This window comes from Bos grunniens, chromosome 24, assembly GCF_055505025.1.
Source record: "Bos grunniens cultivar Pamir isolate PY7600 chromosome 24, Bosgru_T2T1.0, whole genome shotgun sequence".
Classification (NCBI taxonomy): Eukaryota; Metazoa; Chordata; class Mammalia; order Artiodactyla; family Bovidae; genus Bos; species Bos grunniens.
The window spans coordinates 12,463,550-12,479,421 of NC_141188.1; the positions used below are offsets into that span (position 1 = coordinate 12,463,550).

The 15,872-nt window shown below is 37.4% G+C and overlaps 1 protein-coding gene across 19 annotated transcripts in view; it reads right to left on the reverse strand.

Annotated features, from left to right (window-relative positions):
• The window catches only part of CDH7 (cadherin 7), a 154,128-nt gene that overhangs the window by 55,302 nt on the left and 82,954 nt on the right, over positions 1 to 15,872 (reverse strand). For all 19 annotated transcript variants that reach the window (XM_086372234.1, XM_086372225.1, XM_086372237.1 and 16 more), the window contains one exon: positions 14,855 to 15,042. In XM_086372234.1, the coding sequence (XP_086228360.1) occupies positions 14,855 to 15,042 (188 nt within the window). The remainder of the gene's footprint in view (positions 1 to 14,854; positions 15,043 to 15,872) is intronic.

Sequence of the window (15,872 nt, forward strand, 5' to 3'; positions counted from 1 at the left end):
CAGGGATGGAAGCCACATCTCGTGTCCCCTGTGTTGGCAGGCGCATTCTTTACTATGTCACTGTTGATGCCTTCATAGATGTTCAGGAGTTAAGGGGGAGAAAAAGAAGAGCTCTCAAAGTTTTTCCAGCTCTGTAGGTGTCCTCTACAAAGTACTGACCCTTTCCTATCTCACTGTGCTAGATTTTGAGATCTATGATAGAAGCCAAGTGTAAAATCTTACATTTGTCCAGCAGGTAATAATTGTCTGAGACAGGTAAGAGAGATTCACTGCCTGCTGAATGAAGGGAAAAAAAATTAAGAACAAATTATTTGAAACGTAGCAAAATGTGCTTAGTCATTCAGTCATGTCCAACTCTTTGCCACCTTTTGTACTACAGCCCACCAGGCTCCTCTGTCCATGGGATATTTTTTAGGCAAGAATACTGGAGTAGTACTAAAGAAAGCTGAGTGCCGAAGAATTGATGCTTTTGAACTGTGGTGTTGGAGAAAACTCTTGAGAGTCCCTTGGACTTCAAGGAGATCCAACCAGTCCATCCTAAAGGAAATCAGTCCTGAATATCCTTTGGAAGGACTGATGCTGAAGCTGAAACTCCAATGCTTTGGCCACCTGATGTGAATAACTGACTCATTTGAAAACACCCTGATGCTGGGAAAGATTGAAGGCAGGAGGAAAAGGGGACAACAGAGGATGAGATGGTTGGAGGGCATCATCAACTCAATGGACGTGAGTTTGAGTAAACTCCAGGAATTGGTGATAGACAGGGAGGCCTGGTGTGCTGCAGTCCATGGGGTTGCAAAGACTGAGTGACTGAACTGAGCTGAAGTAGGTAGCCATTCCCTTGCATCTTCTGCACCTCCTGCATTGCAGGCAAATTCTTCACCTGCTGAGCCATTGAGGAAGCCCCTTATAGTAAAATACATAAAAGCAAATACAGAATAAGCAGTAAAAAATTAATGGGTGGGTCTATGTCCATTTTATATTTTTATGAGGGTCATTATTTTAACTTTCAAAAAACTCCACATGTTAACAGCTAATTCTCTTGCGCTTGATACAGTCATATTTTATAAGATGATTTACACTACCCAAAAAATATCTAGTGCTTACAGGTAAACCGGGACCCTCAGAACGCTATTATGAATAGTTTCAGGAATGTTTAAGCCTAAGACATTAAATCGTGTCAAGATATTAGGAATAAGTATACATATATCAAGAATTACTATTTTTATTATCTAGGTTCACAAGTGCCCTCTGACCTCCATGAATACTTACATTAACATTTTAACCTAGATTTAAAGATCACTGAATATTTTTTAAACAGCAACTCAAGCAGGTATACCTAACACATCTCTATTTTGTAAAAATTTTTTTAAAAAACTTTGACTATCAACTAAATGTGTTTACATTTCAAATTGCTAATTGCACTGTCTAAAAAGAGGTAGTACCACAAATTGCTGAATATATTCCCCAAGAACAATGCATATTTATGCAGTCCTTAGCCTGTGCAGGGTATAGTTCTAAGAGCGAATTTAGGTAGGCTGTTTGAATTTTATAAGCAGAAGTTAGGAAACAAGCCTTGCAAAAATGACTGTATTTCTGCCCAACATCAAAAACCTGATTCATAGTATAGCTCAGATTGATTCCCTACTTGCTGATGTCCATATTTCCCAGCATGCACTACTGACTGGACCACAAACTTCAGTGAAAGGATCTCCATCACTTTCAGGGAAGCTAAACCCAGATTATGGCCCAAACACAGTTTATGTTTCTCAGGGGATCTTTATGAAATAATGGCAACTACTAAACTATCTTGCTCCACACGATTACTTTGTGAGTCATGCTGACAGTGGAGAGGAGATTACAGTGCTGTCGGCTGACCTGAGAGCCACCCTTATTTCTGCCATTTCATGTAAATGTAACCTGAAGGTTTTTTAGTTTCTCTGGAGAAGAACTGGGACCCAAGATCTTTCATCTTCTTCCACAGTATCTACAGTATTTTTTTTTTTTTTTTTTGCTGTAGTCCATGGCATGTGAGATCTTAGTTCCCTGACCAAGATTGAAACTGTACCCCCTGCATTGGAAGGTGAAGTGTTAACCAGTGAAGAGGTCCATACAATATTTTATAGCATCTCTGCTTCCATATGCTTCACCTCCTCACTCCTTGAATCTGAGCCACCCAGTCCTGCTTCAATCAATATGATGCAGTGGAAGTGATGTACTGTCAATTATGGAAATCAGCTTCAGGAGAACTTTCAGCTTTTATTCCTGCCGTTCACGGAACAAACCCAGATTAGCTACTGGCTGACAGGAGGCATGCGTCCATCCCTTCTTATCATCCCGGCAGATAGACAGCCACCTCTACAGAGGAGCCCATGTAAGACCACCAAAAACCCACCATGCTGAACCCCACCAAATCCTGACCCATGAAATGACAACCTAAAAAACACTGTTTTAAAGCACTAGCTTTGGGGTGACTTGTTGGGTAGCAGCTGAAACAACCACAAAAAGGAAGAGAATAAGAGTGGGTGACTTCAATTTTTGACATCTGATGGCCAAATATAAAGGGAAAATGAAAAAAAAAAATAGACTAAACCAAATAAACTAATGGCAGAGAGGTCAGATTTATACATGGAAATTTCCATATTCTTCAGTTCAGTTCAGTCGCTCAGTCGTGTCCGACTCTTTGCGACACCATGGACTGCAGCACGCCAGGCCTCCCTGTCCATCACCAACTCCCAGAGCTTACTCAAACTCATGTCCATTGAGTCAGCAATGCCATCCAACCATCTCATCCTCTGTCGTCCCTGTCTCTTCCTGTCTTCAATCTTTCCCAGCATCAGGGCCTTTTCAAATGACTCAGTTCTTCCCATCAAGTAGCCAAAGTATTGGAGTTTCAGCTTCAACATCAGTCCTTCCACTGAATATTCAGGACTGATTTCCTTTAGGATGGACTGGTTGCATCTCCTTGTTGTCAAAGGGACTCTCAAGAGTCTTCTCTAACATCACAGTTCAAAAGCATCAATTCCTCAGTGCTCAGCTTTCTTTCAGAGAAGGCAATGGCACCCCACTCCAGTACTCTTGCCTGGAAAATCCCATGGATGGAGGAGCCTGGTAGGCTGCAGTCCATGGGGTCGCTAAGAGTCAGACACGACTGAGCGACTTCACTTTCACTTTTCACTTTCATGCATTGGAGAAGGAAATGGCAACCCACTCCAGTGTTCTTGCCTGGAGAATCCCAGGGACGGGGGAGCCTGGTGGCTGCCATCTATGGGGTCACACAGAGTCGGACATGACTGAAGTGACTTAGCATAGCATTGCATAGCATAGCAGCTTTCTTTATAGTCCAACTCTCACATCCATACATGATTCTATTCTAATCATTGCCTTATGGATTATGCCCTGTCTTTACTATATAACACAGATTCCAGGATCCAACAATACCTCCCTCTATTGATAATATATGCAAATCCTTTTATTGATCTAAATAGGAGTTTTTATTTCCTTTCTTGATCAGTCATTTTTAAATTCTCTTAAAATACCTTAATTCCAGAAGACTACAAAAAATGCTTTTTCAGAATCCTTCTCTGCCCTGTTAACTGAAGTCTGTCAGGTTGGCCAAGTAATAACTAAAAAATTATTTTCCTCATTTTATACCCATACTTCATGGTGTTCCCAACTGTCCCCTTCATTTTAATTGCCATGCATATGCTATGACTCCCAAACCTAACTCTGTACTCTAGACTTCTTTGAGATAAAACCCTTCTTCATGACATTCTAGAAACAGTTATCTAGATGTCACAGTAACAAAAATGTTAAGATTACATTTTAATCACCTCCACATTCCCATTCTGAAGGTGCAACACATTTTTCATCTAGTTGCCCATACTAGAATCATTAGTTTTATTCTTAAATTCTCTCTCCAACTTTCCTTACATAATCACTAAATCCTCTCTTATCTATTTCTTAGATATCTTTTCCTTGGAATCCTACCCATTGAAACTAATCTAGGGAACAACAACCAGGGAAAAAGAAGGAAAATTGTACCTTATCTGTGACTTGTCCTAAGCAAAAAAAGAAAAAACATAAAAGGCTCACTGGAAAATGTCTTTGACATACACATATTCTGAAAAGATTATTCTGATAACTGCCAAAATAAAAGAAAACAGAAAATACTCCTAAGGAACAGTCTTAGTCCCTTAGTCTATCCTGTGCTGACATTCACATTACTATCAACTTTCTTCAAAGACAGTTGATTTCTTATTTTTTAAGACCTTAAATTCATCTCTAATCTTGACTATTCAAAAACAAGTATATTTATACCTTAATAAGCAGGTAACAGTCTCTATGCACACAGCCATGTTCATAAAGATTAAAATGATGTTAGGATCGACTTCTGATACACAGCAACAATGGGTTGAACAAATTGGAAAATATTAATCTGAAAATCAGACATTCACTAAATTAGTTACTGTATTAACCTTATAACATCCAGCCTTCAAAACTAAAACCCGAAATGTATGTTTTTCACAGTCAAAGGGCACGAAGATCTTTGCTCCATTTTGAGAAACGTGCATCCACAGCAGCAGGCTTAATTAAATAACATCTTTGAAAGAAAAAAAACTGTAATGAAGAGAAGAAAAATAAATTGGAAATGCTGCTGGTTTCATTTTTCTCCAACACACATCAGCAGCATTTATCAGATACTGAAATACACACTTGACTCTGAGCATTAGCCCCTCATTACTGCAAGCAGCAGGCAAGGACACGTTTCAATAACAAGACAGCAACCCAGAGCTCAGAAGTCTGTGCAGCTGAGCAAGTCAACAGGACGTAGCAGATTCTAACTCTTCCTCCCCCACAGGGAATGGAGGCTAGCCATGGTGTCAGTGCCTCCCAGTAATGCTCTGTTATTTGATGGTTCTGACTTCACTCAGCCTTTTTGAGGGTATGAATATGAGGAGATTATGAACACAGAACAGTAGAATGGGCCTGAGGAACCTTAAATACGTTATTTGACAGTACAATATGTGCCTCCATAGAAGCCATCCCTAGGCCACAAACTGGATGTGTGCTTATCCTTCATAGGAAATGCATTTTGAAAATGCTCATTTTTTACTGTACTGTAACTCTACGTAGTAATCTATTTTATAGAAGCAAAACCCATATGTAATCCCAGCTGAGATTTTACACTGAAAACTGAAGTATACTAGAGGTAAGATTGCCACACTCAAAGGAAAAATGAAAGACTGAAGTTCCTACATTGTAAATTATGATGGAGAAATGTAAACAGAAAGAATTCTAGGTGGAAAGAAAGAGACGGTTTTCATTCAACATGGGATAATACTTATGTTCACGCTTTGTGGACGTTGAAGCCCTAGGTAACTGGTTATAAAGGTTATCATCAAATCATTCATAAATGGCCATAGAAGTAGACTCTACTTTGCTTTAACTATTTAACACTATGGTTCTGTTATTATCTAAAATATACTTAAAATATATAATCATGTCTAAATGTACAGAAAGGATCACTGAATTCTAAAAAAAATAATTATCTGGTAATACCCATACAAATCTTTAGCCTTGTGGTTTCTGCATATTTGATCACACTAATAAGCATTTTCTGTATCAGACATTAGAGCAGTAATAGCATAACTGAAGGTGCTGGTGGTCTACTCACATCTGCCTCTCATGACCCCTTAGATTGTAGCCCCTCCAGGCTCCTCTGTCCATGGGATTTCCCAGGAAAGAATACTGGACTGGGTTGCCACTTCCTTCTCTAGAGGGTCTTCCCAACTCCAGGATCAAAAGCAGGTCTCTTGCAGGTTCTTTACCGACTGAGCCACCAGGGAATCCCATACAACTGAAGGTAGTCTTTCATAATTCTGTACTTCTTTTTCTAACTAACGTATGCTTTAGAAAAAGACTGTTTTTCTTTCTCCCTGCTCCTAAATTTACCCGTATGCAGAGTACAGTATACATAGATGTTTCAAAATAGGATACTACCTTGCTCATCCTAGATGAATCTCATTGTAACCATGATGGCGCACTGTTTATGAAAAAAGCAGTGGACTAAAGTTTTATTATACTATAGAGTAGAAAGAAAAACGGTTCAGATGATTATCAAGCATGGTTCCCAGGTACAAAATAACCTAATTCCAATAGAAATGACTCTATCTAAGTGGACATAAGAACACTATTATCCAAATGTGAAGTAGTATTTTAAGACACACAATAATCAGAACAAACATGTCTTGAACAAAGTGCTCACTAACATCCTAGCAGTGCCTGGTTGTAAATGTTTTCCTAAAGTTGGGAGAGCCTGGAAAACTTTTCAACAAATGATTCATTTTTTACGGACTGCCTGCAGCATTCTCTTGTTTATCTCTGAAGATCTTAACATATTCTGAGAACAATAGAAGAAAGCTTTGCCTTCTTTCAGAATTTCTTGGTTTTAGTCAGAATGCTCTTATGACTCAGATTCAGAAATCCATTCTAAATTTCACAAATGATTCTACTATTATCTGGTCAGGAAAAGAACAGTGAATTTATGGGACTCAGACGTTTTCTCAGACTCTGATCACTCTGAGGGGTCTCTGGAAATGTTTTACCTAGAACAGAATATACGCCCCCATTTTATCGAAATCTTGGTAAGCAGAACTGAAAGTCAAAATCCTGTTCTTGAGGACCATGAACAATTGCTGTTTCTTGACAGAGAGAATCATCATATCTTAAGAAGAGACTTTCTTCATTCTGAGAAAACCACTCCAAAGAGAGAGACTTAAGTTTAAAAAAAAACAAAAAAACATAAAATATGCTTCTGAAATTGAGAACCAAATAGTGTTGGTTTCATGATGGAAAAGAATCAACCCACAACGTGGGAGACCTGGGTTCAATCCCTGGGTTGGGAAGATCCCCTAGAGAAGGGAAAGGCTACCCACTCCAGTATTCTGGCCTGGAGAATTCCATGGACTGTACAGACCATGGGGTTGCAAAGAGTAGGACACTTTCATGATGGAAAAATCACTTGGATTTGGGAGTAAAGACTACCTTTGTGAGCTCACACTGCCCACAGTTTATAAAACTTTTTAAAATAATAAAAAATAACACAGAAGGTTTAGGGATACAGACAAAAAGGATGGATAGTTCACATGCAGCCCCTAGAGGGTTAAATCCATGTGGTTGGATTGAAGACAAGAGTTCATACACCTGTTCTCATGAACTATAATGAAGCTACTGATTTGAAACTTACTTTTATAGTTCTCATTAGTAAAAGCTCTCCTGAATTCTAATACTTTTTCAATGCATTCTTTTAGAATTTTCTAAATCTATTATTTTATCAATGATTATTTTACCACTTCCTTTCAATTTGTTGTACCACTCTGTCTTAACAGTTAAGTACTATTTTATACTATATAAAGTATTTATACTATATAAAGTATATACAATTTTATACTATATAAGGTATAAAATACTTGATAGTAAATTAGCTTCTTTACAAAGTAGCTAGAATAATAAAAATAAAATGGTGTTGAGTTTTGAATAGCAATTTCTAAAAAATAATTTAACTAAAAAGGTCAGATTTAAACATTAAAAAGCTAGAATTCAGACTGTGAGCTCAGAAACAATAAAAAATAGTTTCAGAGTGAAGCAGTGATAAGCAACCTCAGGGGAATGCCAAAGACAATAGAAACAAACAAACGTAAACACCAGATCTATTATGGATCAAGAAAGGACAAGAGACTAGAAAAACTTCAAGGATTTAAATTTAATGAGAATTAAAAAATAAAAAATGTGTGCTATTTGACAGGCCAGGAAAAGTGGTAACATTTTAAATAAATGTTTAAATAAACACCATTACAATTCAGTGCTTTGAAAAGAAGAGAAATGCTCAATGAATTAGAATAACTTTCCCAATAATAAGAGTTCAAGAGAAATTAGAAAATATAACTTTCTACTCCATAGTATATTTTATAAGAGCTAAAAGTAAAATACCTTTTATTATATATTATTTGTAAGCCATTCTTGTTTGCAAAGCACTGTACATATACAACAGGGTCCTTGCAAAGGAGGCATAAAGACACCCTTTCACATACACTACACTTCATCTGGTACAAACACCCCCTTCCACACTGTACTCCAGGAAATCTGCCCTACTTTTGCTCTCTGAGCTTAACACGCTCATATAATAGCCTCTGTCTCATATGATAACTTCTGCACAGGTGGTTACCTCCACAGGAAAGTCCCCTTTTTCCTGTTAACCTGCAGAATAACACTACTGATCCACTGTGCAGCTTCTTCCTTAGGTCATGTTCAAATCTTTGAGTGACTAGCAGGGACTGACTAGCTGGCTAGCAGATGGGGCCGGGGCTTGCTTGGGCACTTCTACAGGACCTTGGCTATTTACCCAAATCATTGTGACCATAGCTAACATCTTACCCGCCCCCCCCCCAAAAAAAAACCCCACAGTATTACATTTTTACTAGACCAGTGCCCAACAGTGGAAAGCATGTGTGCGCTTACACCCTTCCTTGGACTAGAAAGACAAATTGTTGTACAGAAAATTTTACAACCTCTGTTTACCTATTTAGCTTAAAGAAGGAAGAATGGGAGTGATTTTCCAGTCTTGAAAGATGAGGAAGAGTAAGTGCGCAGGGGTGGCTGAGCACAGGAGAGTCCAACAGCAGAAGGAAATATTCGAAGACCCAGAAAAAAATTGACGTTGCCTCTAGGAATTAAGTGGCTTAGTGTCCACTCCAGACCACTGCATAAAACTAGGAGTAGTGGGACATGCATCTAGCAAACACAAGTCCAAATAATTCTAGGGGGTCCAAAAGTAGCTCTCTTATGTCCAAATAAGCAGTCAGATTATGAGCTTTATTTGAGGTTTTGAGAAAGGAGAAGGCCTGGATTAATGCAAACTAATGCTGAGCTACAGTGCTAAGTGCAGTCACTTGCACATAAAAAGTGAATTGCACTTTTGAATAAATAACTGCTCAAAATGAAAAAAGAATTATGACTTCATAGTTTTTCATCTAAAAACTAGATTAATATAAATACCATAAGCAATTTTGTCAAGTGAAACAAGTTTGCTGATCACCAAGCTTGACGTGCAAAGTAAATATACCATTCCCACTGTTTTTAATTAACTCTTAGAGGAGTCATGTTTTACGTTTGTTTATTTCAGTATTGGTAAGAACTCTGTGTTGGGTTGGTTAGGCATTAGAATGCATTAGCAGACAGTGAAAATTATAATTTTTAAAAAGGATCTGTGGGTGGAGGGAGCTTTGGAAATAAAAATTAAGTTGATGTATACCAGGTAATTACCTTGATTATCTATTATTTATGCAGAACTGTGTGGAGAGGGAGGGTAGGAGGAAAGTGTGAAGCAACACTGTTGCTATTTAGCCACTAAGTCTTGTTCAACTCTTTTACAACCCCAGACTTTATTTTTTGGGGTTCCAAAATCACTGCAGATGGTGACCGCAGCCATGAAATAAAAAGACTCTTACTCCTTGGAAGAAAAGTTATGACCAACCTAGACAGCATATTAAAAAGCAGAGACATTACTTTGCCAAAAAAGGTCCACCTAGTCAAGGCTATGGTTTTTCCAGTAGTCATGTATGGATGTGAGAGTTGGACTGTGAAGAAAGCTGAGCGCCAAAGAATTGATGCTTTTGAACTGTGGTGTCACTTTCACTTTTCACTTTCATGCATTGGAGAAGGAAATGGCAACCCACTCCAGTGTTCTTGCCTGGAGAATCCCAGGGAAGGGGGCGCCTGGTGGGCTGCCATCTCTGGGGTCCGCACAGAGTCGGACATGACTGAAGCGACTTAGCAGCAGCAGCAGCAGCAGCAGCAGCAGCAGCAGCAGCAGCTGGAGAAGACTCTTGAGAGTCCCTTGGACTGCAAGGAGATCCAACCAGCCCATCCTAAAGGAAATCAGTCCTGAATGTTCATTGGAAGGACTGATGTTAAAGCTGAAACTCCAATACTTTGGCCACCTGACGCGAAGAGCTGACTCATTTAAAAAGACCCCTATGCTGGGAAAGACTGAAGGTGAGAGGAGTAGGGTACGACAAAGGATGAGATGGTTAGATGGCATCACTGACTCAATGGACATGAGTTTGGGTAAACTCCAAGAGTTGGTGATGGACAGGGAGGCCTGGCGTGCTGCAGTCCATGGGGTCACAGGGAGTCAGGCACGACTGACCGACTGAACTGAAGACTGCCAGGCTCCTCTGTCCAGGGGATTTCCCAGGCAAGAATAGTAGAGTGGGTTTCCATTTCCTTCTCCAGGGATCTTTCTTACCCAAGGATCAAACCTGTGTCTCCTGCATTGGCAAGTTGAGTCACAAGCAAAGCCCCATGAAGCAACATTTGCTAACACTAAAGATCTTTAGCATGAAGAAAACTAAGAGATCATTATTGCCAATTACTTCTGTGTAGATATTACCTGCACATTATAAATACTACAGGTCTATTTAAATTTTACTTTTTTCATATACAAGGCTTCGGATACCCTGTCTTAATACACATACATTCTCTTATAACGAGTTACTAGTCATTAAAATGTCACGAAACTATACAGTTTAGTCTCATGTTATCTGTTATTGAAGACTATTTTGTTTTCTGAACATAATGGTTTTACCCCAATAAGTTGTGGAAAATACATCTTCTACATGAGGATGAAACATCAGATCAATCTTCCACATTAGTAAAGCAGAGTAAGCTTAACCAACCATCTCAAGTACTACACCATTACTCATTTCTTAGTCTACAGTAATGCTTCTATACACTGCTTTACTAGACCCAATACGATACATAACATGTTAGCATTCTACACCTGAGTTCTCAAGGGATTTTTTTTTAAGAAGCTCTGCATTTAACCTAAATATGATTTTTTGACCCTTGATATCTAGATGACTGACCTGGTCCTACACTTTATGGAGTTCAAAATGAACAAGATTCTCTTTATTAAACATTAAATATTTTACTGGTTATCTATGCCACAATGGTAAAACTGTAAAATGTTCCACCATCATTATTTCTCAAGATTATCCTGTATGCTGAATGTGCTTAATTATCCAAAGACAATCACTGACATTATATTAGAAGACAAAGGAGGAGAAACATTAAAAAAAATTAGACTAATAAAAATTGTCTAATAAAAATTAGACAATATTCATATATTAGAAGTCATTGGAGAAAATAAAATTCATTTTTAGTTGTAATTTAAACTGAAAGTAACAATTTTTTAAAAATTTTATTTTTAAACTTTACAATATTGTATTAGTTTTGCCAAATATCGAAATGAATCCGCCACAGGTATACCCACGTTCCCCATCCTGAACCCTCCTCCCTCCTCCCTCCCCTACCCTCCCTCTGGGTCATCCCAGTGCACCAGCCCCAAGCATCCAGTACTGTGCATTGAATCTGGACTGGCAACTCGTTTCATACATGATATTATACATGTTTCAATGCTATTCTCCCAAATCTCCCCACCCTCTCCCTCTCCCACAGAGTCCATAAGACTGATCTATACATCGGTGTCTCTTTTGCTGTCTCGTACACAGGGTTATTGTTACCATCTTTCTAAATTCCATATATATGTGTTAGTATACTGTATTGGTGTTTTTCTTTCTGGCTTACTTCACTCTGGATAATAGGTTCCAGTTTTATCCATCTCATTAGAACTGATTCAAATGTATTCTTTTTAATGGCTGAGTAATACTCCACTGTGTATATGTACCATAGCTTTCTTATCCATTCATCTGCTGATGGGCATCTAGGTTGCTTCCATGTCCTGGCTATTATAAACAGTGCTGCGATGAACATTGGGGTACACGTGTCTCTTTCCCTTCTGGTTTCCTCAGTGTGTATGCCCAGCAGTGGGATTGCTGGATCATAAGGCAGTTCTATTTCCAGTTTTTTAAGGAATCTCCACACTGTTCTCCATAGTGGCTGTACTAGTTTGCATTCCCACCAACAGTGTAATAGAGTTCCCTTTTCTCCACACCTTCTCCAGCATTTATTGCTTGTAGTAACATAATTTTGATTCCATATTTAGCATAAGAAATTATTGAAGCATTTAGCTAACTTCTTGCCTGGAGAATCCCAGGGACGGGGGAGCCTGGTGGGCTGCCGTCTGTAGGGTCGCACAGAGTCGGATACGACTGAAGTGACTTAGCAGCAGCAGCATATGATGAATTGATAAATACTTATCAATTACTGGGCATTTATTAGGTATAAAACATTACTCAGTTGACTGCATGGGTAGAAAGTCTTCTGTATCAAAAATTTAAAATCCATGAATCTAAATGCTTATAGAATTTGGAATGTTTTTGAGTCTTAACTTATTAGACAGAGGACAATGTCTTTTTTAATACCTTAGATAGCTCCAACAATACACTACATTTTAGTCTACTATCTGACATCTCTGTGACATATGACTGCATTTGGACAGGAATTTTCATCGAGCCTCAAAATAGATCACAAAGTGCTATCATGAAACACATTTTGATTTGGCTACTTAATATTCTTATGAACCTAATAACATTGTAATTATAAAAATACTGGGATTTCTTTGGAGGGAATGATGCTGAAGCTGAAACTCCAGTACTTTGGCCACCTCATGCGAAGAGTTGACTCATTGGAAAAGACTCTAATGCTGGGAGGGATTAGGGGCAGGAGGACAAGGGGACGACAGAGGATGACATGGCTGGATGGCATCACTGACTCGATGGACGTGAGTCTGAGTGAACTCCGGGAGTTGGTGATGGACATGGAGGCCAGGCGTGCTGCAATTTATGGGGTCGAAAACAGTTGGACACAACTGAGCAACTGAACTACTACTAATGCATATTATATATTGTAAAACAGTGAAGATCCAGAAACAGTTATGGTTAACATTTTAATGTTTTCCTGGAATCCTGTATTCTATAAAAATGAAATAAAATTGAAACAAAGAGTCTGTAAAATTTTGGATACTGCTTTTTACATAATATTTTATATAATCGTTTCTTGTATTAGCTAATATAGTAAGAAAATGTCACCACATCATTTTGATGATGCACAAGATTCTATAATTTGGAAATATCAAACATTATCTGTACGTTGTTTTGTTCCACATTTTATAATGATTCCATATGTTCATTGTACTTAATACCTTCATGAGATGTTGAGAAAGCAAGTTAAGATGAAGCCCTTAAATTTACCCAAAATGAATCCTAGCAGATACTAACCACTATCTAGAACAGTAGTAATAATCATTCATGTTACTTTTATATAATTGTAAGTTATCAGTAAGTTTTACCTTGTAGTTTTTTTTTTATTAATTTTATGCTTTAAGATTAAATGCATTCTTATACAGTTTTCTTACAGGTTATTTTTAATTTTCTAAAACTTCTAGAAATAATATTAAGAAATTGAGTATAAAATTTTTCTATTACTGAATCAAATATCTCATATGAAATACATGTATTTGTGTTTATTTCCTCAATGATTTATGCTATCTCAATATGATAGCATATCATATTGAATCATATCATATGAAATATATGCATGTATTCAATAAAACAATTCCAATATATATTTAAAACTTCTTGAATATGAGCAGATTGATTTCAGATGAGTCTTTGAAATCTTTGAACATGACTGCGTCCCAGTGCATTCCTTTCCTTTTAGACAACAAATAAAACATTTACCAACAGTTGGCCTATCCTAGTTATTAAAACTTTTTTACACAGATTGTCACCAGCTGAGTTAAAACAGCAGCTTTCCACTGGAAATAACTGCAGAAATGTTTTGCCTATTGGCCTGAAATCAAACATATGTTTTCCTATAACAACTAAAACATAACTTTCTTTGTTGATGTGTGTTAATTATTGAGAGATGTTAATTACACAGTTATACACCTGGATTGTCACACTAGCATAGAATCCCAGACTCTTGAGTGTAGGCATTTTCATACATGCTTTAATTTTTAGTGTTTCAGACATTTGAGAAAATATGACTATATTCTGGAACAATTCCTTTTGACTTATTTTTTTAAAGATTTGTCAAAGATCATGTCTATACAGAAAAGAGGGAGCTCATTTTACCCCATATCTAATCAGAGTTGGGAGTTAATTTGCAAATAGCCTTTATTTTGGATTATAATGATTTTTTAAAATCTCCTTTGCACTTATTTTTATGATAGGTTTCATGCATTTTCCATGCTCTGTATAAATTTTTCAAATAATTTAATTAGTGTAAGTGTTAAAAAAGAATAGCTGACAATACAGCTGGTGGTTTAGTTGCTAAGTCGTGTCTGACTCTTGTGACCCCACAGACTATAGTCAGCCAGGCTCCTCTGTCCATGGGATTTTCCAGGCAAGAAATTGGAGTGGGTTGCCATTTCCCCCTCCAGGGTATTGGGGATCAAACCTACATCTCCTGTGTCTCCTACATCGTCTGGCAGATTCTTTAACCACTGAGCCACCTGGGAAGCCCCTTTGGCTGATTTTAGGGTTTCATTATTAGTCAACAAAGAAGAATATTCATCTCTTCAAGTAGGTCACTTTAAATAGCACATTGGCCAGTAAGTCCTACTGTTACAGAGCTACGGATAAGGACTGTGGGTTTACTCAGAGAATAGAACTGTTAGGCCTTAATTACAAATGTTACACATTTTTTTCTCTACAGTGCCAACACTTGTAACTAATTGAGTAGCTTTTTACCCCTAAACATAAAATAACAATGGTTCCAAACTCCCATTCAATGTGTCTACTACATTATTCCATCAAAGCAGACGTGGCTTTTCAGTAATTCTCTATGATATTATCCTCACAAGAAATAAAAATAAAGAAAATATTACCTTCTGTATAGTAATGATTCCTTCCTGTGTATCTTTGTCAACGGCAATCTTGAAAATCCCTAATCCATCACCATCCACAATTTTGTAATCCATTTCAGCATTAGCTCCTATATCTGCATCGGCAGCTTTAATTCTGGCCACAACAGAAGCCACTGGCAATGATTCTGGGACGTTATATTGGTACGACCCTGTGAAATTAAGAACAAGAAATGAACAAAACCTTACACCAAACTAACCAATAAAATTTAATTATCTGGCTATCTTGAACCCTCTTTGCTTAATTTGCCTTTATGTCTTTATAAAATAAGATGATAAGGCAATATGAGGCAAATGATAAGTTTCACACAGCTTTAAAAATTCCAAGGAAATGATTACATAATAATCAATGTCAAAGACAGCCTGGGGAAAAGCATAAGAAGTATTCCATATTAGTATTTCTAGTAGTGAGAAATATACTACTTTTAATGATAAAAATAAAACTTAAATTGTAAACAGAATTAACATTGAGTCGACTGTAATTAATATGCAATTAATTTATATAAATATTTAAAATTTTATATAGTATAGCTTAGACTTCAAATGTGCAAAAAATGAGCCTAACTAGTTCTCATTCCTTAAATGTCAGCATTTCCACAATAGTATCTTTTACTGAAAAAGTTTCAGAACACTGGACAAGGAAGTTGATCAAATGCAATATTAAGTATGACTTGTACATTAAACTCAGTTGGGACACAACAGTACAAGAACAGAGTCTACGTTATTTGAACAGGAAGAAAGAGAAGCAAAATAGGAAGAGTAACTTTTTCAAACTTTCTTTTGTAAAAACTCTTTACCATCCCTCAACTCAAAAAAAAAAAGAAAGAGACAAAGGAAGAAAACCAGCTTGGGAGGCAGATGAAGAATCCTTTGAAACCAGGAAATGCCCCTTCAACATTTCCCTTTAATCATCTACTTTTTCCTGCTTCCTTGCCCTTTTCCGTTTCCTTTTGGCTGCTAACTGTGATGCATTTGCACTTTC